At 38.4% G+C, this 24,000-nt stretch overlaps 1 protein-coding gene across 6 annotated transcripts; it reads right to left on the bottom strand.

Moving 5' to 3' along the window:
• Window positions 1-1,068: 1,068 nt before the first annotated feature.
• LOC127638905 (cleavage and polyadenylation specificity factor subunit 6) lies at window positions 1,069-22,829 on the bottom strand. Of its 6 annotated transcripts, none has more exons than XM_052120646.1 (11): window positions 22,749-22,829; window positions 21,602-21,811; window positions 21,394-21,497; window positions 21,077-21,222; window positions 20,797-20,964; window positions 20,015-20,510; window positions 17,735-17,839; window positions 17,416-17,531; window positions 17,198-17,339; window positions 14,220-14,430; window positions 1,069-3,500 (listed from the first exon to the last, which is right to left on the bottom strand). In XM_052120646.1, exons 1-10 carry the CDS (start codon window positions 22,806-22,808, stop codon window positions 14,232-14,234), a joined length of 1,746 nt encoding a protein of 581 aa, XP_051976606.1. In that variant the 5' UTR covers window positions 22,809-22,829; the 3' UTR covers window positions 1,069-3,500; window positions 14,220-14,231. The 6 variants fall into 6 exon arrangements, with proteins under 6 accessions (XP_051976606.1, XP_051976604.1, XP_051976603.1 ...); XM_052120644.1 differs by having other exon boundaries at window positions 14,220-14,433; XM_052120643.1 differs by having other exon boundaries at window positions 17,186-17,339.
• Between the last annotated feature and the right edge of the window lie 1,171 nt (window positions 22,830-24,000).

Genomic DNA, 24,000 nt, shown 5'->3' on the forward strand with positions numbered 1-24,000 from the left:
CCAATAGAAAAAGAACCATTAGTAGTAACAGCTAGAATACTTTTTTTTCCCTAAAAGAATTAGGAAAATAGGAAAGCAGCTGAAGAAATATGTGCATTTCAGTCCGAGTAAGACTGAAATATCGCATGTGTCAACCAGGCGTATATAAGAAAGATACATCCCCTGACATTTACATTCCATAGTACAGGAACAAGTTTGTATTTAATGTAAAGGGTATAGTAAATGCGAAGATAAATATAATAGTTTGCATGTAAACATTATTGTGTGTCCTTAACCACGCCCATATTTAAGGATTATCTGTTATTCGAACGTTTCAGAGGGAAGCGCGACCTCTTTCGGTGAAAGCATGTAATTGCAAGTGTTCATTATCAGATTTAAATTTTCTGGGTTTAATTCAAGTTAAGATCAATCGACAGCGTTTGTGGCAAAGAGTTCAGTAATACGAAAATTATTTTCAACTCGCCCGTTTTATATCGCCAGTTCTAAAAAAACAAATCTGTAACAGACACGGATAATGGAAGTGAATGAGGTTTTAAAGGCAGAAACGTGAAGCTTATAATTTTATAAATGCACTTACATTAATTCTTCTGTTAAAACTTGCGTATTACGAGCTGAAAAGTTCTAGAAATTATTATTGTTTAGGGTTTCTTATCAGCATTGAAAAGTTGTAAAATTGGCTATAACATTAGACCGAAAAGGTTCATCACACTAAAATCATGTTACGACTTGTGGCTATGCTTATGAAGCATTTTAACATTCATAATTTGACCCCACTCACTTTCATTGGAAGTGCGTAAATGGAAGATTTTAACCTTTTTTTTTTTTTTTAAGAAAAGGTACTAGTCAAAATAAATGTATGTGGTCGTCAATATTATGCCCATTTTCTATGCAAGAAAAATATTGAGTTTTATTATCAGGAGTTCAATTCCCTGATTGGACAAAGATGTCAACATCTAAAGAAAGCATTACATCATCTCTGTCTAGGGTTGCACATTTAAACAGAAATATGACATACATGGGACAATAAAACAGACAAATCTAGTTTGGCATATTTTTATTGATAAAAAAAAAAAAAAAAAAAAAAAAGGCAAAATTGTCATTTAACTCTGAATATATATTTTAGATGATACATTTGGCAGCCCATATTGAGCATGCATTTCATATGCTGGGCTTTAAATGTGTGGATTAAACCACTTTAAATATATATATATATACATATATATATATACACACACGTGCAAATAATCCTACCCATTACAAACTGAAAATATCATGAAACTGAAGCTCAAGACAGTTAATTTGTAATGCAAGGAGGAATTCAACTAAGTAATGGAGATGCAACGATTGGGACAACTAGAAAAACACTTTCAAAGCCATTTTAGAAATGTCATCAAGGCAAAATCAACTTACCTCTTAATCCAGATGCTTCAGAGTATGAAGATGGGACACACTGTGCAGCTTTTCCATGTCAAAAGCAGATTAACTGGATGCATAAACCACTATAAATATTCCAACAGTAGTCAGAGAACGGCATCACTCTGAAAAATAACCTTAAACTAGTCATGTGAATCCCCTGAAACCAATCACACAATGTGGTGGAATTGAATTTACACTGAATCTTGTGTAAACAGATAAAATGGACCAAATGCACATTAGCTCAAGCACACTTGTTAAATCTCCTGGAACCGATTCAAGTATTGAAAATGAAGTAATTGAGTAATATATATATATATATACACACATACACACACACTCTGTTGTATACATTCGACAGTTCATAAATGCAGTAAAACACTACTTTTGACACGTACACACTTTGTGAGCCATATCCATGTACCAATTTAAATAGATTTTAAGATTAACCCTTTTAAAATTGACGATTACATTCTTATTACTGGGAGAAGTTAAGCTTTGCCATCAATGCACGCTTAAAGACTTACAATGAATAATAAATCGAGTAGTCTTTAACCAGATCAAGAGATCATCATTTGGCCTGTATGTACACAAACCAAGTATGTTCACAAGGCAAGATGAAACCCGTTTCAACGGGGCAAAGTGTCAGACACATTAGACATGTTAAAATCCAAAATTACAAATGCACAAGATTTTAAAACTGATCAAATTACATTTTCAAAACAAAGGGGGAAAATATTAAAGGCCTGAAACTACAACATCTTTGTTATATTATGTTTGGAGAATAAATTTAGCAGCCTATTTTAGTTTTTAAAAAAGATGGTTAAACTCGACAAGGATTTTCCTGATAATCTTCGGAATGAGCTCATTTTCTTGGCAAAGTTTCCCCCTTTTTAAATGTAAAGTGGCAAAATTGTGACTGATTAAAATAAATAAAAAAGCACCAAATTAGTGACAATACTGTAATAAAACATGCTTAAAACGTGCTAGCATCATGCTAACATCGCCTAGCGAAGTGCTAAAACATGCTAACACATGTTAGCATCGCCTAGCAAAGTACTGAAACATGTTAAAAATGTGCTAACATCATGTTAACATCCTATAGTTAAGTGTTAAAACATGCTAGCATTCCCTAGCGAAGGGTTAAAACATGCTAAAAACGTGCTAGCATCATGCTAACACATGCTAGCATCGCCTAGCAAAGTATTGAAACATGTTAAAAATGTGCCAACATCATGTTAACATCCTCTAGCGAAGTGTTAAAACATGCTAGCATCCCCTAGCGAAGGGTTAAAACATGCCAAAAACATGTTAGCATCATGCTAACACATGTTAGCATCGCCTAGCTAAGTGCTGAAACATGCTTAAATCATCATGAAAAACACATGCTAGCAACATTCTAGGACCATCATTTTACTGCTTAACAACTTACAACATGCTATTTGACGAGTTTTGCCACGCCAAACACCACTCACATTTTCTTCAGGAAATGTACCTATCTAGAATTTAGCTGGTAAAAATGTGCGTATTTATGACCGATAAACAAAAACCGAAGAGTCGTGACTCAGTGATCATCCCAAAACATTGTTTTGATCAAATGTCTACCGAAAAACAAACAATGCAGATTAAGAAATCGAGTTTGAACAAGCATCAACCCCAAAACACACTTTATTACAACACAGATTCTATTTAATAATCAAGGCAAAAGACACTTACAAACATTATAATGGACGAGGGGGGAAAAAAGGGAGAAAACATGAAACCAAAAACGTCCTATAAAAACAAATCTAGCTTACTGACAATGTACACATTATAGCAGTCGGAAAGAAGTTTTCTGTGTTTTGAACTGAGCAGGCAAGTCATTTTCATCAATAAGCTGCACTTACTTTTAGCACACAGCTACTTTCAAATAAAAAGTCAAAAATAAAAAGCAGTTGGGAATTAAGAGCGAGTATATCATATATTTTACAGAACTCGTGTAGCGCTGCAGAGTGAAGCCGGAGTCCAGGTGTCTTGTGATGAGGGAAGCGGTCGGATGAATCCACGGCGCTCCGGTTGTCTGTCTCTCCTCCTCCTCTTGCGTTCAGCTGAAAGGTGTCAAAACGAAGGTGGCAGTTTGTTTTGGGGCACAAAACCCAGAAACACACAGAGTTGTTTTTCCCTCTACATCTACACACGCTCAGACTGTACCACACATACACAGGCATGCACGTGAAATATTGAACAGTAAGGGGCATTGTATCAAAATAGAGTAATATTTAAACTAACTTTATAACTTTATATAGAACACATTTATTTACAATAACACACATCTAATAGTTCAATACAAAGTTCCAGATTAAAATGCACCACCGAAAAGGGTGCAATGATTTAAACACATGAATAACTATATTAGGAATTATGCAAGTATACGGTTATATGCGAGACAAGCCCCTGTAATCATTGGATCAATACAGTGCAAAGAAAACAAAAAAGGCATTAACATTGGCATGCATAACTATGAAATACTGCACATCTGAACTCTCAGATTGTTACTTTAAAATGGACAATGGAAACATGTTTCTCTTCATGAAGACATTATATAATATTGTTTTAAGCACATGAACAAATGCATGTGTCATATCATATTCTATAAGCTGACATGAGGCATCCAAATTATAACATGTATGTAGGGCTGGGCGGTATGCCAGCACACACAGAAATGTGTCAACTGAACCGTTTATCACAGTAGATATATTTACACTTGATTTTATTTTTACCCTTAAACTTATTTTTTTATTTATGTTTTTTTTTTTAAAACGAGGACATCATATTAAATCATTAGTATAGGCTATAAATGAGATAAGCATCCACTGCTCTTTTTACAATGATAGTCCAGATGAATCGCTAATTATTGCTTTGATCTGTGACATGTTTCAAGTTTACTTCATTTATAGCAAACATTCCGATGTCTCAGGTCAAATGGGGCTTTTCCACTGCATGTCCCGCTCGCTTTTTTGGGGGTTTTCCACTGTGGATAGTACCCGATACTGTTTTTAGTACCACCTCGGTCGAGGTTCCAAGCGAGCCGAGACTAAAGGTGACGTCAAAACCCTGCAGATCACTGATTGGTCAGAGAGAATAGTCACTACCGGCGTCACTGGATTAGCGACACGGGACATAGACCCGCTAGTTAGCTACAGCGATAGCAGTATCATTTGTTCACGTGACTTCGAATTGTAAACAGGAATGGCTGTGTGCAAAACCACACCACGGTCAATAAACGAGGTGCAGATGATCCTCTCGTTAGTGACGAACGAAACAAGTGTCTTTCAGGAAGTGTCTCAGCTGTTGGCCGCACACGGATACCACCGGACCTACCAACAGTGAAGGGAAAAGTTAAAAAAAAAAACGTAAGTGACTACAAACCATCAAGGAAAAGTGGAAGTGGTTTGACCAAATGGATGAGCCAGGACTGGCGTTGATCCACGATGGAGGATGGGACGTTTTGTTACGTTAACTCTATACTCTGCTTGAAAGCTTCACTTTATTTAGTTGATGCTACTGGAAGCTTCTAAATCAACCAGGACAATTTAACTGTTACACTTGTGTAAAAACACCATCAACAACTGCTTTATGCAGCACAATGTGCTAGTAGCTAACAGCTAGCGGTCCTGTTATCGTTTATGGTCAGTAATGTTTGTCGCGTTTAAGATGATGTCACAGCAGTAGGAGGCGCAACAATGACAATCATCCCAGGCGCGTCGTTAGACATGGATGTTTTTTTTATAGCCCCGGATCTCAAAAAATTGAATTTATTGATAATTATTATTATATTTTAATAATTTTGTATTCATTTAAAAAAAATGTACCGGGTCTTTTAATCTATCCTTCGGAATCATGTATTAAAGCCGATTAAAATGTGTTCAAGCAGATCAAAGTTACTATGGTTACAGAATGCTTGTATTTAGAGTGCGCACCAGAGGAGAGAGCCTGAGAGAGTCATCGGTTAACTTACAGCTTTAGGGCTTGACTGTCATTGTTGTTTGTGGCTTCTGGTGTTAGCTATTATGGACATTAGACACTTTTTAAAAAGTAAAATAAGGAGTCATGAACGATACGAGGGAGGCAAGAAGAGTTATCTACTGGCACCGTTCCCTCATCATTAAGCTCAGGTCGGTGAAGGCTCTTAAGCAAACCCTGGTCTAACTTACTAGCCCTGTAAGTTACTCACTGTGGTATTAATGCAGAACATGTACTGTATATATAAAGTACGTGGGACCTTACTATTTCAGCCTATAGCTAATCCATTTTGTGAGCCATAATCCGTTTCTCGTGAGGAATGTAGATGAAGTAGCCTATACATCTGATTTGGCGATTGAAACACGATGTGTAAATTAGCGTTATTCAGGGATGTAGTGGAGGCTAAACAGAATTAACAACAACTCATTCATTGTTTCATTCCTATCATTGAACTTCAAGTCAGATGACTATGCTGCGTTCATACCGGACGCTAAATAAGCGCGTCAGGCGCGAGTGCTTTCTATGTTAATTCAATGCAAAGGCGCATTACAGCGTAAAAAATTCCTGCGGCGCGAATGAGGTGTAGAGCGGCTTTGCATTGACTTAACATTGAAATCACTCGCGCCTGACACACTATTCAGCGTCCGGTGTGAGCGCACAGTCACCGTTAGGTCCACCAAACCTAGCTCCTGGAGCAAATGGTGAAACTCCTGAAACCCTCCGGAGGGTCTGGTGGATCCACACCCTTATGCTTCCTCCCAGAAAAAATAGAAGTGCCCCCCAACAACACACACATCCCGAGGAATGGACGCTCCCCGAAACCGACGCTGGACACATTGCACCTTTCCCCGAAACCCCAGTTCCCTACTCCCAGAGGAATGGACCTTGGATACAGTGCCCCTCTTCCCTATTATTTATGTTTATAGCTATGTTATTTAAATGTATATAGTTCTCTTTATAAACCTATACAGAGTGCCTGTGTTTACTGTCTGTTGAATGCCCTCTTTACTGGACCTGCACTGTCTATAGTTCCTTTTCCAGACTTATACAAGCAGACTGTTGGAGTGATTTATGTGTGTGTGTGTGTATAGATAGATAGAAAGATAAATATCTATATACACATTATATATATAGTTTTATATTCATTTTTTTTAAATATTATTTAATATTCATGTATTATTTATTTGTGTTTCTGTGAATAGCTGTTACAGTTCTACAAATAAAGCATTCTATCTTTTACCTATCATTTAAAATGCTAAAAAAATGCACCTGAATGCAGGAAATGAAGTGTTTAATGGCCAACATTTCCTGGGGAGGTCCCCAGACCCCCATTTATATTATTATTGCTTATTATTATGTGCCTATGAGTAGAAGTAGTAGTTACCAAAAGCGGGCGGGCGGGCGGGGGTGGGTGGGGGACTGGGCTAAGCCCCCAATGTATCAAGATCCTAGCAACGCCCCTGGATCAGCCAATAATCCCGCCCACATTGAGGTGGTACTAAACTGCAGTGGAAAAGCAAGCGCGGAAAAGTAAAGCAAGCCGAGTCGAACCGTAACATGCAACGGAAAAGTGCCAAAACTCTGCGTTAATTACAAATTATGAAGACTGAACATTTCGGATGATGTCGGCACTATCTGCGGGGGTATTTGATTATACAGAAACCGTATTATGTACAATAAGTACCAGAGATGGAATCTCAAGTCTACAACTCGGACTCGAATTGCACTTAAGTCACAAAACAAATGACTTGCGACTTGGACTGGTGTGATTAGTGTTGGCCAACTGTCCCACTCTCAGTTAATGCACTGCCATTTTTTTTCGTCAAGCGATGTCAAATGGCATATGCATCAAAAGTTCAAATTCGCTGCCTGGATCAAATGGACAAAGCCGCTAGAGTGCGGAGCAGCTATGCTTACGCGTCTTGAGCTCTCAAGGACCAGTGAGAAGCACGGCGAGTCACAGAAACATCTGAATTCGGCACAGAATTCTCTGGTGCAACATTAAACTGCATCGACATGGAGAAAACCCGTGACATGCACAGATATAAATGAGCTGTTATCATGAATTTACTATAGCAACTAACTAGTATTTTAGGCATATATTCATAATATATTACTACTATATTTCTATATAATGTATAATAGGCTACATTAGGGAAGGAGGAATATCATACATTTGTGTTACAACTATATCAGTTTATAAATGTTTATTTTGCATTTATAGGTTTTAACCCTTGTGCATCCTTGTGGACATTTTTGGCTTTTTCCAGTTTAGTTTTTTTGATAACTTTGTCTGTGTTAATGCTAACTGCATAAAATTTTCACAGGTGTGAATTTTTATTGGAATTGTAATATTTCACCCTATTTTCTTTAAAAAATATTTTTTGCACTAGTTACACAAAATACTCCCTCTTAGCGTCGTTTTGGACAAAAATGGCACATTGAAACCCGTTAAAACTGCGATTTTAAATCCCAGTGCCATTTAACTATAAAATGATGCAATCTTGTTTAACATGCTTTCATTATGTTGGCAAGGCTTCAAAATTTACATTTTAAATATTTTTTACCAGATCATGCCATTTTTTCAGGTTTGGCATATCATCGCTTTTGTTGTTGTTTTCTGCTGTTTTTGGCTTATGCATATTATAGAGCCAATTAGATACATTATGAATATATAATTGTATCTGATACTGCATAAAAAATATGGAAGCATCAAAATGAATGTTGTTGTTAATCATTGACATATCCGAGGCTCTAATAATCAAAGAAAAAAAATTCTGCTTAGCATCTATTAAATTGAAAATAATTACTATTTTTCATTTTTTCCTAAAAAAACAACAACAGTGGCATTATGTAAACAAACCAGCGTTTAAAGGGTTACAATTCTAAAAATGAATGAATGTTTGGTCATTATGATTAAAGCTGATGCTGGTTAAAAAAATTATGTCACTGAAAGTGGAAAAAAATATAAATCTATAATATTTTTATGATAGTTTTTGGACATGGACATTTTTGTCCATAATGAACCTATGTGTAACTTTTTTTAATTGATGCACAAGGGTTAAATGAGTTTAGGATACTATTTCTGTCTTGTTACATATAAATACCACTGTTGAAATGATCAAAACTATGGTAAATTTTAATAAGGGCAAATGCAATATAGAAGGGCTTTAAAGCCATAAAGATTTAGGGACAAAGCTGCAGATAAAAGAACTATTGCCCCAAAAACACCCATAAGACTTGACTTGGACCTCAGGAGTAATTTCTAGTTAAACTTGATTTCTATCTAGACTCTGTTAAAGAAAACATTTGTTGCAATTTTCATATTTTATTACTATAATTTTTGGAACGTTTTTTTTTTTTTTTTAAATAGATCTTTATTTTATATATAATTTATTTATTTAGATATAAAATGTTGCCATATCGCCCAGCCCTAGTGAGTAGGACTGTTTCGCTCCATTTACACAACAATAAAACAATATGGAATAATGTGAATACAGAGCAGTCACAGGTCTGCAAGAATGATTTCATGTACCTCATACAAATAAAATTAAGTCTTAATCCAATTTATCGCCACATTGGTCATACCGCCCACCTCTATGTAATCTAATAATTTGGCTCAATCTTTAGCAATATGCCGTTTAGATGCCTGAATGCAGTCTAACACCACAACATTTTTAGTCTTTACATCTAAAACAAAGTCTTACAACTGGTGTAAAAATGCAACAAATAGTTGTGCGTCATGTTCAAGCCACCCTGCAAGCTGTGGCAATAACTCAAATCTGATCGGTAATCTATTTATTGTGAACTGCCAAGTAACTTCTCAACTTTAAAAGATCAAATAACTAAACTCAGGTTTACCCCGGGGCAAAAGAAAAGGTTATCAAATCATTGCAGAGAACTATTCATCACAATTATAAAGCTGAAAAGTATCCGAACTGATATTAAATGTGTTTCCTGTCGTAGAAAGACAAGGAATAGTTCACCCAAAAATGATACCTCCACATATGCAGAGCTCTGAGCAGCATTGGGTCTCACGAGACTGCCGAAGTCCAGATTTATAGTGAATATGGAGTTTAGGATGCCATAGGGGTGAGTCAATGTTACGAGAATTATCCTTTTTGGGGGAACTACTCCTTTAATATTACTTTCACAAACAGAAATGTCTTTGCGAACCATAACATCAAAGTATGCAGGTCAGATGTGTCCACTGTATTTCTTGAAAACAAGCGTCAAACATGCCGTTTCAATCAACTTCATAAACTATTGAAGATTAAAAACTATGGACCACTCTGGTGAAAAGTGCTTTTAATGCCATTAAAACTTATCTAAACTAGCACAACTAATTGCTAAATTAAGGAGTTGGTTCAACGGCAAATAGATACGTTATTGACAAGCTTGATTCTAGTGATTCAGTGGACACTGCAGTCAATCAGGGTTGGACAAATAACCCATTAGCCCATCTGTTAGTCAAACAAGTAATGGACAAAAAGGTGCCCTTGGAGCTGATTTCATAGGACAGCACATGCAAACAAATCTATTCACATTATGCATGTTTGCAAGTATCACAGGCAATTTTAGGATGGCATCAGAAATGTTTCTTCATTGATTTAAAGGACATTACAGTTCATGTCACAATGTGCATTTCAAATGACAAAAATCACAAAGTTTGAAAGTGCTGGGGTTGTACAATTGGTAACCTTAAAAGACAATTTGTCCAACCCTGTGATGGCATCTCAGAATATAACACTGAACAGAGGAAAAGGGATGGGAGGACGTATTAAACCGGTTCATTTAAAAAGGCAGTGTCAGGACTATTACTACCTTCAGTAAACAATCTACACAGGCAACCTGAACAGATTGCATTGAATTTACATTCAATTTATCCCAACCAATCACATGTAACAGCCCCCCATTGGAAAGAGCAAACGCTTTTAAAATACTCAAGTTTGCAATACATAAGCAAAGTTCTCGACAACACACCTGGTCACTTTAAACCTGGCTAATATTTGGAGAAAAAAAACAAAATAACAAAACAAAAGTGCCACTGACAATTTTGCAACAAATGTCTTGCATGCATTTTTTTTTTCATGCATGCATGCATGCATGCTCGAATTCCTGATTGGTGCTTACATCAATTATAGATTGTTCCTTAGACTACAGTCGATTAACAAAACAAAAACATTAAATCATTGGGCATGTTTGGAGATGGGCCAAAACAATTTGGAAAGCTTTTCACTTGTTGGTATTACAGTACATTACAATATAGCAGACATCTAATGCCTCATTCCTTGGGAAATAGACAACTGATATAAATTTGCACACACAAATAAAGTAACCGATTGCTTTAAGCATTTACAGTGATTGCAATCCATTCATTAAAAATGAGCACAATTCTGTAACAGTTTAAGGCTTACCATTATTTCCTCAATCTATGGGAAATATTATGTATTTACAACTTAATGAATGACCTTATGGTACCACAAACATCACTGTGTGACATTTACATACAAATTTACAGTGCAAATTTAGCCTGGAAGAAACGCTATAAAGCTCCAGAGCGATTAATCAACAGGTCAGAAGATACAGTTGATATCAGAAGTTTACATACACTTGGGTTGACGTTATTAAAACTGATTTACCAATCCACAGGATGTTACATCAAGTCGTTTAGGACATCTACTTATTATTAGTAGAGTAGTAATTTTCTTAAATGTTTACAGACCAATTGTTTCACTTTTAATTGACTATATCACAATTCCTGTGGGTCAGAGGTTTACATACACTAAGTGAACTGTGCCTTTAAGCAGCTTGGACAAATCCAGAAAATTCAGTCAAGCCTTTAGACAATTAGCTTCTGATAGGAGGTATACTGAATTGGAGGTGTACCTGTGGATGTATTTTAAGGCCTTTTTGCTTGACATCATGGGAAAATACAAAGAAATAAAAGACCTCAGAAAAAAAGATTGTTGAACTCCACATGTCTGGTTCATCCTTGGGAGCAATTTCCAAATGTCTGAAGGTGCCACGTTCATCTGTACAAACAATAGTACACAAGTATAAACACCATGTGACCACACAGCCATCATACCGCTCAGGAAGGAGAAGCTTTCGGACTTTTAGAGATTAACGTAGTTTGGTGAGAAAAGTGCAAATCAATCCCAGAACAACAGCAAAGGACCTTGTGAAGATGCTGGAGGAAACAGGTGGACGAGTATCTAGATCCACAGCAAAATGAGTCCTATATCGCCATAACCTGGAAGGCTGCTCAGCAAGGAAGAAGCCGCTGCTCCAAAACTGCCATGAAAAAACCAGACTACTGTTTGCAAGTGCACATGGGGACAAATATCTTACTTTTTGGAGAAATGTCCTCTGGTCTGATGAAACAAATATTTAACCGGAGGAAAACGGGTGAGGCTTGCAAGCCGAAGAACACTGTCCCAAACGTGGAGCATGGGGGTGCAGCATCATGTTGTGGGGGTGCTTTGCTGCAGGAGGGTCTGGTGCACTTCACAAAATAGATGGCATCATGAAGGACAATTGAGTGGATATATTGAAGCAACATCTCAAGACATCAGACAGGAAGTTAAAGCTCGGTCACAAATGGGTCTTCCAAATGTACAATGACCCCCAAGCACACCTCTAAAGTTGTGGCAAAGTGGACAACAAAGTCAAGGTATTGGAGTGGCCATCACAAAGCTCTGACCTCAATCTGATAGAAAAGATGCGGACAGCACTGAAACACCGTGTGCGAGCAATGAGGCCTACAAACCTGACTCAGTGACATCAGTTCTGTCTGGAGGAATGGGACAACATTTCAGCAACCTTTTGTGAGATGCTTGTGGAAGGATACCCAAAACATTTGACCCAAGTTAAACAATTTAAGGCAATGCTACCAAATACTAACAGTGCATGTAAACTTCTGACCCACTGGGAAAAAATAAAAGCTGAAATAAATTATCTACTATTATTCGGACATTTCACATTCTTAAAATAAAGTACTGATCCAAACTGGCCTAAAACAGGGATTTTCTACAATTAAATGTCAGGAATTGTGAAAAACTGAGTTTAAATGTAGTCGGCTAAGGTGCATGTAAACTTCTGACTTCAACTGTAATTATGACAGCCAGCAATTTGTCAGCTTAGCAAAATTTGAGCTAGATAACTTTAAATATTGTAACTGATCATTAAAATGTTTATTAAATAATTGTAGCAACTTAAGTAATAGCAACCATAGACTTAAAAAGCACCATTACAAATGTGAGCACACAAGATTCCGAATAGAACAACAACAACAAAATAAAGAGCGTTAGAAGTCCCATTTTTAAAAAAGGCAACATAGCAGTTCTTCTGCATTCACAGATACAATTCTGGGAAGGTAATTATTGTAGGAAATATAAAAAAAATGCAATTCGCCCAGAAGCGGTTCAATTCCTGGATTGCTTCTGTAGATTGAAAACTTACACTTAAGCATGCATTAACAGTTAAACCAACCAAAATTGAAAACCAATGAATGTGAATGGTAAAGAACTGCTACATCTTTTAGCAGCAAACAGAACGGTTATAGAAAATAACGCAATAACTTAGAAATCTGTGAAAATCAAATATGAAATGCACTTTTAAAAGTTAGGAAAAAATCCATAAACCGCATTGAGTGCTGTCTTAATATGGGAATCCTACAAACTAAATTTGAGCTTGAGGTATTAAACACACATTTAACTTGTACTGACAGAGGTCATTCAGAACGCTTTACCTAGACATAAAATACATCATTTCTAAACTGTCATAAGGCACAACCATGCACATACAATTTAGACTTTCCTTACATAACAAGACAGAAATGTAGAGTAAATGTATATAACTGATGAGAATGCAGACCTTCATATTTTTAAATGCCAAATGTGATTATTTGCTTTTCAGAATTACAAGTCAATTTCAAGTCAATAAGCATCTTCACACTAGAACACGACCAACATTTCAATAGCAAAGCTGCCTACAGTGAGGTCTACGCACAACCCGAGTAACATGGTTTTGATGCATTCACTATAGTCTCAGTGGTTAAACATTTACATTCTCATCCATCAACAATTCAATTTTCTACACTCATGATTACAAATGGTATTCACATTACATAATGCCCAATCAAAAAGACAAACATCTTGAGATTGCATTTTTTTTGGCAAACATTTAGTCAATTAGACAAGGTTTGATTTTCACAAAGCACCAAATCTGATTTAAGTGACATCATGTAAAGAGATATCCCTCTCTCCAAGAACTTTACAATGCAAGATGAGGTTTGGCCTAATATCAAGACCCATTATAAAATGGCAAAATTTCAGCTTCGAGGAACTGTAGTCTAAACTAGCAGCAAACCTCAAACTAAGCGGACAAATCCTAAAGTGCATGAAGTTACGAAATGCATAGTGACTGTTAAAATGGTGTTTCAATACACACAATTCTTTCCATGAAAGTCAAAGTGCTGTTTTGTCTAACAGTGAAAGTTTCATCATCACTGGAGGTTATATTGCACATTAAACTGCTTCAAGACCAGGTATACGAGTATAAGAGATCACAGTATTCACCGCTCGCGCTATATTCATAAAATAAATGGGGGAAAAAAAAATAAATACAATTTTAGACCAGCCGTAGGAAAACAGAGCATGAATACTATGTCACTTTGAAAGTTAAAACGCTTACCTTTCCGGTGCACCTACCTATCATATCCCGACCTCGTCTGGTTAATATGGGAGACGTCGTAAACCTGAAGGAAAGGAGAGAAAGACAGAAACAAACAGCATACACACCTTCCTCTCGTACTAATGGTGGCGATATTCCCTTCCACGCTCTCTGTCTCTCTCGCGGTCTCTCTCACGTTCGCGGTCGCGGTCACGATGGCGGTCCCTTTCGCGGCTTCGCTCCCTGTAATAGTCTTCGTGACGGTCTCGGCTGCGAGATTTGTGCCGATGGCTCTTCTCACGAGAGCGACTGTGGTCCCGCTCCCTCGACCTTTCACGTCTGCTTAAAGAAACAATATTAAAAGACATTAAAATGGCATTGGCAACATTTAACACAGGAGTAATATTTGAGAAATACTATTCAGCAGGAAATAACGGAGCGCTTGATTTTGACCAGTAAACTAATGCTGCATTTTCACTGCATCAGACAAACGATAGGCCGAAAGTCACTCATTTCCAATGGAGAGTCGTGCGAGCGCTGTGTGGGGTTTCGACCATTTCAGGATCCAATTTGAGCTTCATGTAACTAGACCTTAAAACGCCCACCGGACGTGATGCATTCATACAAAACTATAAGAGCAAAGTAAGAAATTTATAACAGTAAATGAGTTGTTCAGAAACAAGATTACATTTACATTTATGCATTTGGCAGACGCTTCTATCCAAAGCGACTTACAGTGCACTTATTACAGGGACAATCCCCCTGGAGCAACCTCAAGGACACAATGGTGGTGGCCATGGGGTTAGAACCTGTGACCTTCTGATTAACAGCCCTGTGCTTTAGCCACTACGCCACCACCAGATGGACAGCTGATAACCCATTAATCGAAGGTTTAATAAACAGTATATAGAGTTAATACACAACTTTGCATTTACATTTCTCTCAATGTTCACACTCCTTTCATAATGTATACAAATATAGGAAAAAGCTGGATCTCTCTCATATATATATTCTTTTAATTATAAAGAAGCCCAAAATACACATAGGACTCCTATTTTGAAATGTCTGCGCTCCCAGTTGTGAACACAATGACGGATGATTCGCTGAGAAAGTGACTCTTATTCAAACTGCTAACCTGAGCTCACACACTCAGTTCTTTTCGGGGGATTCATGAAATTGATCCGGTTCAAAAGAGTAATTTGTTCAGGACTCTCACGCGCTGGGGGTGCATGCTCTAAAGACGTATTCCATTACTCGAGATGATGTCTGACGAAACCGCATATGAAAGCACACATCCCGACTGTTGCCAATAGCGACTAGATTTTATCATCTTTATTAACTTTAAATTTGATCCAATTTCCCCCAATTTGGAATGCCCAATTCCCACTACTTAGTAGGTCCTCGTGGTGGCGCGGTTACTCAATCCGGGTGGCGGAGGGCAAGTCTCAGCTGCCTCCGCTTCTGAGAACGTCAATACGGCATCTGATCACGTGACTCGTTGTGCGGGACACCGGAGACTCACAGCATGTGGAGGCTTATGCTACTCTCCACAATCCACACACAACTCCCCACACACCCCATTGAGAGCGAGAACCACTAATCACCACCACGAGGAGGTTACCCCATGTGACTCTACCCTCCTTAGCAACCGGGCCAATTTGGTTGCTTAGGAGACCTGGCTGGGGTCACTCAGCACGCCCTGATTCAACCTCATGACTCCAGGTGTGATAGTCAGCGTCAATACTCGCTGAGCTAACAGTCCGTGGCAACAAGTTTTTAAATTGTTGCAATCAATTATTTTTGGTCGCATTTGTGGCCATTTCAGTCAGTCTGAAGCCCTGTAAACAGTTTATTTTGATAGATTTTTTTTTTTAATTTTTTTAAATAATCGTTTGTGATTACAGAATATTAACTTAAAGTTAAAAAGACTGCACTCAGGAAATACAATTTTAAATCTGGAGCATAGCTAGGAAAAAAAAAAAAAAAACACACCTCTAGAAATTTCCATAGTCCTGGAAATCAAACGAACAAAGTCTTCCAACCGAGCAGTCAGAGACGAGTGAGCGCAATTATATTTAGTGGTCTGTGCAATGCACAATAATTTGGATGGATTCGAACAAGAACGTGCACACACTCCTAGAACTGCCCTTTCCCAAATTTTTTCATCTTAACATGTTGGTGAAAATTAGTAATCCACTCATAGGAACACAAGAAATGAAGAGTTTCTTTCTATTGGACTGTAAATCTCTGTCTCTCCGTGCAGTGTATCTGCCGTTTAATGCGCATGCATGCGCTCTCTTAAAGGGACAGTGCGCTAGAATTGTTCCCACAGTAAAACAAAACTTTATATCCAGTTAATTACCCTTTAGAGATGAATTGAACCCGGTTTTACATGTGCCTGAAAATCATGAGGTCAGTATCCAAAATGTAAATATAAATTGAATTAGGTAAATTCAAAATGTAAACATTATTTCAACATGATAATGGCATTTGATATGAAAAGTAATATCATCCCAATGACACACCTGCTACATGTCTCATTTCTGGACTGTACTGATACTTTGTGCTTTATATTAGTCCGTGTTGGTCTTGTCTAATCTCATGTTTATATCCACATTCTTAAATCACATATTAGGCCTAATGTCTACTGTGTATTACACAAGTTTATTACATTCAGCCAATAATCAAATCTTTGACTGTGGTTGTGAAAACATTACACAGGGTCCAAAAGTTGACAAAATGGGTGACTGAAAACCCATAATTTGCCCCACAGAACTCTTATCTTAAAAACACAGGATGGAAGAGGTTAATGTGATAGCTGTTAAGTGCTTATATGGGGTTACTACATAAGGCATAATATTATAAACATGATACAATTTTGGGCAGATAATAATAACAACACAGAATAATATGTAAAACGTAATAAACAGGATATAAAATACATTTTACATTTTACACATGATGGTAAAAACGGCAATTTTACATTTTTGTGTTGAGGCCAGAGAAACGTTTGACCGGGCCAGTAGAAAAATCCTTAGTGTTGAGCCCTTGCAATACACCACATCGATCAACAACACAAACAAACAGGCGTTACCTTGATACAGACCCGTAGGATTTTGACTCGATTCCATGTAGACAGTCCTGCAGTGAGCTGATAAGAACTTTACAGCGGTCATCAGCTGAAACCTTCGACTGCTTGATCAGAGAAATGGCCGTCACGAGAGTCTCTATAGCACTTCCATAATCAGCTGCAAACACACAAGTTACAATTAACAACCACAGTAACCCACAAACTTTGTGTGGTGTCTTTGTCCTCATTAATACCTGCACTAGCATCCGACACAGCCCTGGAAATGGCACTGCTGGAGATCGCTCGGTTGCGATTCATGATCTCCTCAAACTCCGCTTCACTCAGAGGAGTGCGAGATGCGTCCATGTCCCTACAAGAGAAAAAGCAATTGGGCTGAGGTGCACAAACGACAGAAAACATACTCCCACTCAGAGCAAGAGGTGCCATTAGTGCGGAATCACATCGCATCACGTGTTAAAATCACTAGAGATTATGCACACTTGCTCTGTTGGCTAGTACTAATAATTCACAACACACTATTTCAGGTTGCACGCGGGAGGTAACATCACTAACCCTTGATCACTTGTATTGTGCAAATGCTGGCCAGAGTTTTTCACATCAACCAGCCCCTCGTTAATCCAGGGCTCAAACCCACGTACTACAGGGCGTCTGAAGTTACTAAAGAAAGGCCAAATGGGAGATTCGGGTCATATTGGGTCACAAACAGGTCACAATATTCCAGTCAACAAGTGTTGTACACAATGTATTAGAGCACAAATCCAATACAAAGCGAGTTAACATGTGATTTCACTCAATATGAACGGTGTGTGTGGGGTGTTTATTAGGGCTGGGGGATATATACCCAATCTACAAGTCTTTGCATTGTAAGGGGTTAATTGTCTTCATGTGATCCAAACAAAATGAAGATGGCGGCCCGTGTTATAGCAGTGCTGTTGTGCCCGATTAACATTCCTTCAAAAGGTGGCGGGAAGTTTACTTGAATTAGCGTCCGGCAACGGGACACGAGAATAATTGCGTTTCAGACAGTACATGCAACAGCAAATTTTTGCATGCGCAGAAAGAGTTTAAGCATTTTCATCCGTTACAGTGCGGACGAGCAACTTTTGGAAAATACTCAAAAAACAGCAGCGTGTGCCGAGAGCGTTTCGAAAACGGCATTTTCAAACGTATCCGGATTAAATGTAGACGTAGCCTGATTTAAACCACAGAAGCAAACATGACAGAGTTTGTGCACTCAAATTTACTTTATGGTTAGCGCATTTCAATTTCATAACACTCAAATTTTAATATAAAAAAAAATTAAAATATTAAATTTTATTAAAAAGGTGCACAGTAATTTTATCTGCATTAAAAGTTGTACTCCTGTCGAAATGAATTGTAATTTTGAAACATGTGTAATCAATCATGATCGCTCACATGAGCTGAGGTCTCTAATCATACAAGAAACCTTATAAAAGAGGTTTTATTCTATATGGGGGAGGGGCGCCCTCATGGGAGCAGCCATTTTAGAATCACATGACCAGCTGAATACTACTCGCTTAATATCAGTAAACGTATTTTTATTGGACACTTTCACTCTTTAAATTAAGTTAATCACTTACTGAGTGGACCTTTAAATTTTTTATTTTTTTTACATTACAAAACTCAGTTTGATGGAATTTTGTAATGAAACTGAAATCCTAAGTATAAAAAAAAATAATAATAAAATAGGCTAAAATCGAATTCAGGGTGTGCTGAGTGACTCCAGCCAGGTCTCCTAAGCAACCAAACTAGCCCGGTTGCTAGGGAGGGTAGAGTCAGATGGGGTAACCTCCTCGTGTTCGCTATAATGTTGTTCTCACTCTCGGTGGGCCGCATGGCGGTTCGTGGATGCTGCGCTCAACAAGCCGCATAAGATGCGCTGATGAATGGTTTCAGACTAGATTGAGGCGAGTCACGTCACTACGCCACCACGAGGACTTAAGAGTGCATTGGGAATTCCAAATTGGGGAGAATAAAGCTAAAATTGTTGCCCAAGATAATTAATTGCAATAAATGTAAACGAATTGCTTCAAAACTCACAACTTGGTTTGCATCATCACCCAAATGTCCACAAAGGTCGACATTTTTTGGTGCATTAAATAGTTCAAGTAATTTGTTTTTCCTGTTGTTCATTTAGTAAAAACACACCTTAACTCTTTAACTACATTGTTACAGTACTGTACTTCATACAGAAAACACTTCAAACGTAACTAGCCACAATGGGTGTTTGATGGAAATAGCGGTTCATCTGATTGAAGAAAAATATTACAACATACAGTACTGTGCAAAAGTCTTCGGCGCATTATATTCTTCACAAAAACAGTGATTCTTCCATATATTCTGCTTTTAGTGCATCAGTACGAAATATACATTCCCTTTGCAAATAGAATTGGATAGAAGTACCAAGAGCCCTACAACAGATAGTATGGCCCCCACAGAGCCCGTATCTCAACACCGAGGCAGTCTGGGACTCCCTGAAGAGACAGAAGCAACTAAGAAAGCCTAAATAGATAGAAGAACCGTGGCAAGTTCTCCAAGAAGCTTGGAACATCCAATCTGACAACCAAGAAAAACTGTGTCCAGGTGTACACAGGAAATACGAGTTTTTCTGTATGATATTAATTGATAAATGCTAACTATTTATGGCATTATTTTTTTAGGACATCCTCACTATGCAAGTGCCTAAAACTTCTGCACAGTATTGTTTATTTTAGCTATAATGCCATGCATCGGTGTGAATGAAGAGTTCTGTAACACTTTTACGTGTCTGAGGAACTTGAATACAGTGAAAACATGGTGTTTGTTGGTTACCTGCCGCCAGGGCCATAATCGCGGTCATATGGAGGTGGGCGCCCGTACGGGTCGCCGGGTGGTGGGCCCCTGCTGTCGTTCGATGGCATGTTGTTGTTTCCGGGTGGTGGGAAAAAGGCTGGATTGACATGAGGGGCTGGTGGGGGCCCTCCAGGCGGGGGTCCCTGCATATGCGGGGGTGGTGCGAGGCCAAGAGGGGGTCCTAAGGGACCAGGAGGGCGGGGAGGGAAGGGTCCCGGAGGGGGTGGGCCCTGTTGAGGGGGAGGAGGCCCAGGAGGAGGGCCAAATCCAGGTGGGGGAGGGCCAGGAGGCATTGGACCCATAGGAGGTTGACCAAACTGACCAGGAAACATAACAGGAGGAGGAGGAGGGCGATCTCCTCTGTTTGGAGGTCCGCCAAGGGGAGGAAGCAGACCTTGACCAGGTCGAGGGGGGCCAGGGGGTCCTGGAGGCCCAGGTGGACCTCCACCTGGAGGACGGGGCGGTCCTTGCATCCCTAAAGCAAGACAAAGTGTTAGTAGTCTAAAGAAATGACTGAAATATTCAACAAGGAAAAGTGTAGGGTGGGGTTTGAATTTTACCCATCATGAACTGACTGGATTGTGAAAAGTTACAAAATCATGCCTTTTTTTAGGACTGAAGAGTACATTTTCAAGTTCTATACAAATGACGGCAAGTTTTTTTGCATTTGTTGTTGTAACGTTTTTGCAGCAATTTGGCCAGGTCTTGCTCGAACGGGACAAACCTGGTGTAATATATGCCATCCCAATAAAGATTCTCACCTGGAAAGTGTGGTGGTGGTCCGCCAGGTCCAAGCTGCCCTGGGAAACAGTCTCCTCCTGGACCAGGTGGGCCAGGAAAACGCCCTCGACCCCTGCCAGGAGGGAAGCCACCGCGTATCCCTGGTGGCCCGGCCTTCCCCTCTCCTGACATCTGCCCTGACTGTGTGCCTGTGTGGATGAAAACAAATTTTAACATTGCAAAGGGCACAAAACACAAGTTTGTGCAGTGGAAAAAAAAGGGACAAGTTTTCAATGGACTGAAGATGTCGCGCACTCTCACTTTTTCGTGACTGCAACTCAAACTGACTGAGCGATTGTTTGTTGCAAGGGGTGACGATTGGGTTCTGTCCGTGTAGCTCCCGTTTAGACAACAGATCCATCAGCTTCCTCGAAGACGCATCCGAACCCACACAGACCAGAGCAAACCTGTTAAAACCCAGAGAGGATGAGAAATGGCCCCAAGCCATGCAATTCAATTTTATAACACATATTCTCAAATTTCATCCACTGATTAAATGGCCAGGTCAATATATTGGTGCATCACTAAAATGGACACCAAGCTAAGAGGGGTGTAGGCACAACTCAGTGTTCACTGACCCTTTAGACTGCCCGTTTGCTCGGTTTTCAAAAAACTTGAGCTCCAGCACATCATTGATGCCTATCGAGCGGATGGCATCAGTCAAATCCTCATCTGTGGTCCACTGTAAACAGAGCAAAAACCCAACATGACCTCAGTTTGAATGCTGAACTGGGCATGTAACCCAAATTATTTTTTAATTAAAGGCCTAATAAATGCAGGACTAACCCATGTGAGGTTGCCAATGTACAGAGCGATCCTTTTTCCAGTGTAGGTGTAGACGACATTTGGTGGAGCCCCTTTGGTACTCTCTGCGTTCCCAGGAGTAGGGAGGTTATCCAAGTAATCGCGGTCCTCGGGAGCGTCCCCATTATTGGCAGATGGCGAGATGACATCATCATACAGGTCAATCTGCTCATGAACAGGATAATCGGATTCCTGTGACAAGGAAAGATAAATACACATTCATCAGCTGTAGGTGAAAGCTCTAGCTCTTTTGAAGTAAAAGAGGTTAAATGTACATGCAAACATGGCTCCTGCCTGGTCCAAGAAGACCATTTATACAAATGGCGCATTCAGAAACCATCACAACCAAGAGCACGTTTACACGACCACCAATTTGAAGCTTTTAACAGTTATTTAATATGACTTTTCCAGGCCTGGGAAGCACAATTTAAGAATTTCCTGATATTTCCAAGCCTTCAATGACCATGGGAACTCCACAGGTGGTTGGAGGTCAGAGGTCGAAAAATAAGAGGGCTTGGTGACGTCAGCCTAAAAAGAAAGTAGTTTCGAAGGCTGAGCAAGTATTTACATTGAAAGAATATAACGAATACAAACTTTCGGTTAAATTTACTTTTAAGTAACTTGACTAACACGACTCGATGTATACGACCGAATCATAAAATTCACCAAAATAGAGAAAATCACTAATAAAATCATTACGGTTATAAATTCACAAATATGACTTGTAAAATTTAAATAACCATCTAAACGCAGTTTCCTCGACGCCCTGATTATAACCCTCTACTTCCGATCCAATTAACATTTTATTAAAATCGAAGACCAAACATCACGTCTGTTCAAATATAAAGCCAGTACATGGAAGAGTTTCTCAATCTTCAAAAATCGGTTGAAAGCTGAATAATTATTGATAATAGATTATTGTGATTGATCTGTTCAGTTGATGCGACGTTGAACCTCGCGAGCGGCCTGCAGGACGTGAACGCGACAACAAACAATGAACACACGCGACGGATTGCATTACGCCCCAAACAGCGTGTGCATCCATTCGTGAAGCTGTATTATAATTAATGCGTGCTAATTTAAGATATTTAAGGTGAGGTAAATGGAAACGGTAAACGTGAACACAGACCTGATTAAACTCCTCTTCCACATCTGCGTAAATATCGATGTGGTCGACACCGTCCGCCATTTTCTGCCTCCTCTTCCTCTGTGCGCGTGAAGAAGAAGAGACGCAAATGCGTGAAAGTCAGAAACACCCGCCAAAAACGACTGAGACGCAACAAACAATTTCAAAACAAGGGTTCGAACGTGCGTTTGAATTGATTTATATATATTTTTAAATTGGCAGCCAAATTACATCATCAGCACCCTGAAATAAAAAATATTTATATTATAATTTTAAATAATAAAAATAAAATAATTAAAATACATTATTAGTTTTATTTGTTTAAGCTTTTGAGAGGGTTTAATACTTGTGCGACTTTCGAGACATTTTTATATTTTTCATTTTAGTTTTTCGACCATTTTGGCTGTGTTAATGCCAGCGGCATACATTTAGCTAAAGGTGTGTATTTTTGGAGGAATTGTGATATTTCAACCTCAGTTCCTGTAATACATCTATAATATACGGTGTACACAAAATAGTTTCCCTCGGAACCTTAAGGACAAAAATGTCTCCATTGAAACCCATTAAAACTGCAATATTTGATCCCAGTGCTGTTAAAGAACAAAATAATGAATTCGATGATATTATGCTTTCATTCCGGAGCTGTGGCTCAAAATTTCAATTGTTACTATTTTCCGCCAGATAGCGCCATTTTCCCTCATGTTTAGCCTATGGAGCAAATACATGCTTTTCCCCTATTTTCTGTTTGCTGTATTGTGTATATGTATGGCATTATGATAAACAAACTTGCATTTAAAGCGTTAGCATCCTGAAAATAAATGAACATTTGGTAGTTATGATCAGGACTGATGATGGTTAAAAATCTAAGACAGTGAAAGAGGAAAGTAACATTTTTGTCCTACAAGGTACTGAGTGGATTTGTTTTTAAATCTGACACTGTGCAAAAAATAATAATGCATCAAAATCAATGTTTTTGCTTATCATTGACAATCCAAAAAAAATTAAAAAATTACAAAATGCATTTATTAGGCCTTTAGTATATGGAAAAATTAGTTTATGTGAGAAATAATATTTATATGTATATATATATATATATATATATATATATATATATATATATATATATATATATATATATATATATATGAAAAAACAACAGTGGCATTATATAAACAAACTGGCATTCAAAGGGTTAAAATCCTGAACATTTATGAATATTTGGTAGTTATGATCAGGACTGATGTTGGTTAAAAAA

The sequence above is a fragment of the Xyrauchen texanus genome, chromosome 47 (assembly GCF_025860055.1).
Source record: "Xyrauchen texanus isolate HMW12.3.18 chromosome 47, RBS_HiC_50CHRs, whole genome shotgun sequence".
NCBI lineage: Eukaryota > Metazoa > Chordata > Actinopteri > Cypriniformes > Catostomidae > Xyrauchen > Xyrauchen texanus.

Excerpts from the sequence above, each read along its gene's own strand:
- LOC127638905 (XM_052120642.1), bottom strand. The coding sequence starts at position 22,808 with ATGGCGGACGGTGTCGACCACATCGATATTTACGCAGATGTGGAAGAG. Across the intron at positions 21,812-22,748 it reads TGGAAGAGGAGTTTAATCAG|GAATCCGATTATCCTGTTCA; the intron begins GTCTGTGTTCAC and ends TCCTTGTCACAG. Across the intron at positions 20,511-20,796 it reads ACCACCACCACACTTTCCAG|GGATGCAAGGACCGCCCCGT; the intron begins GTGAGAATCTTT and ends GTCTTGCTTTAG.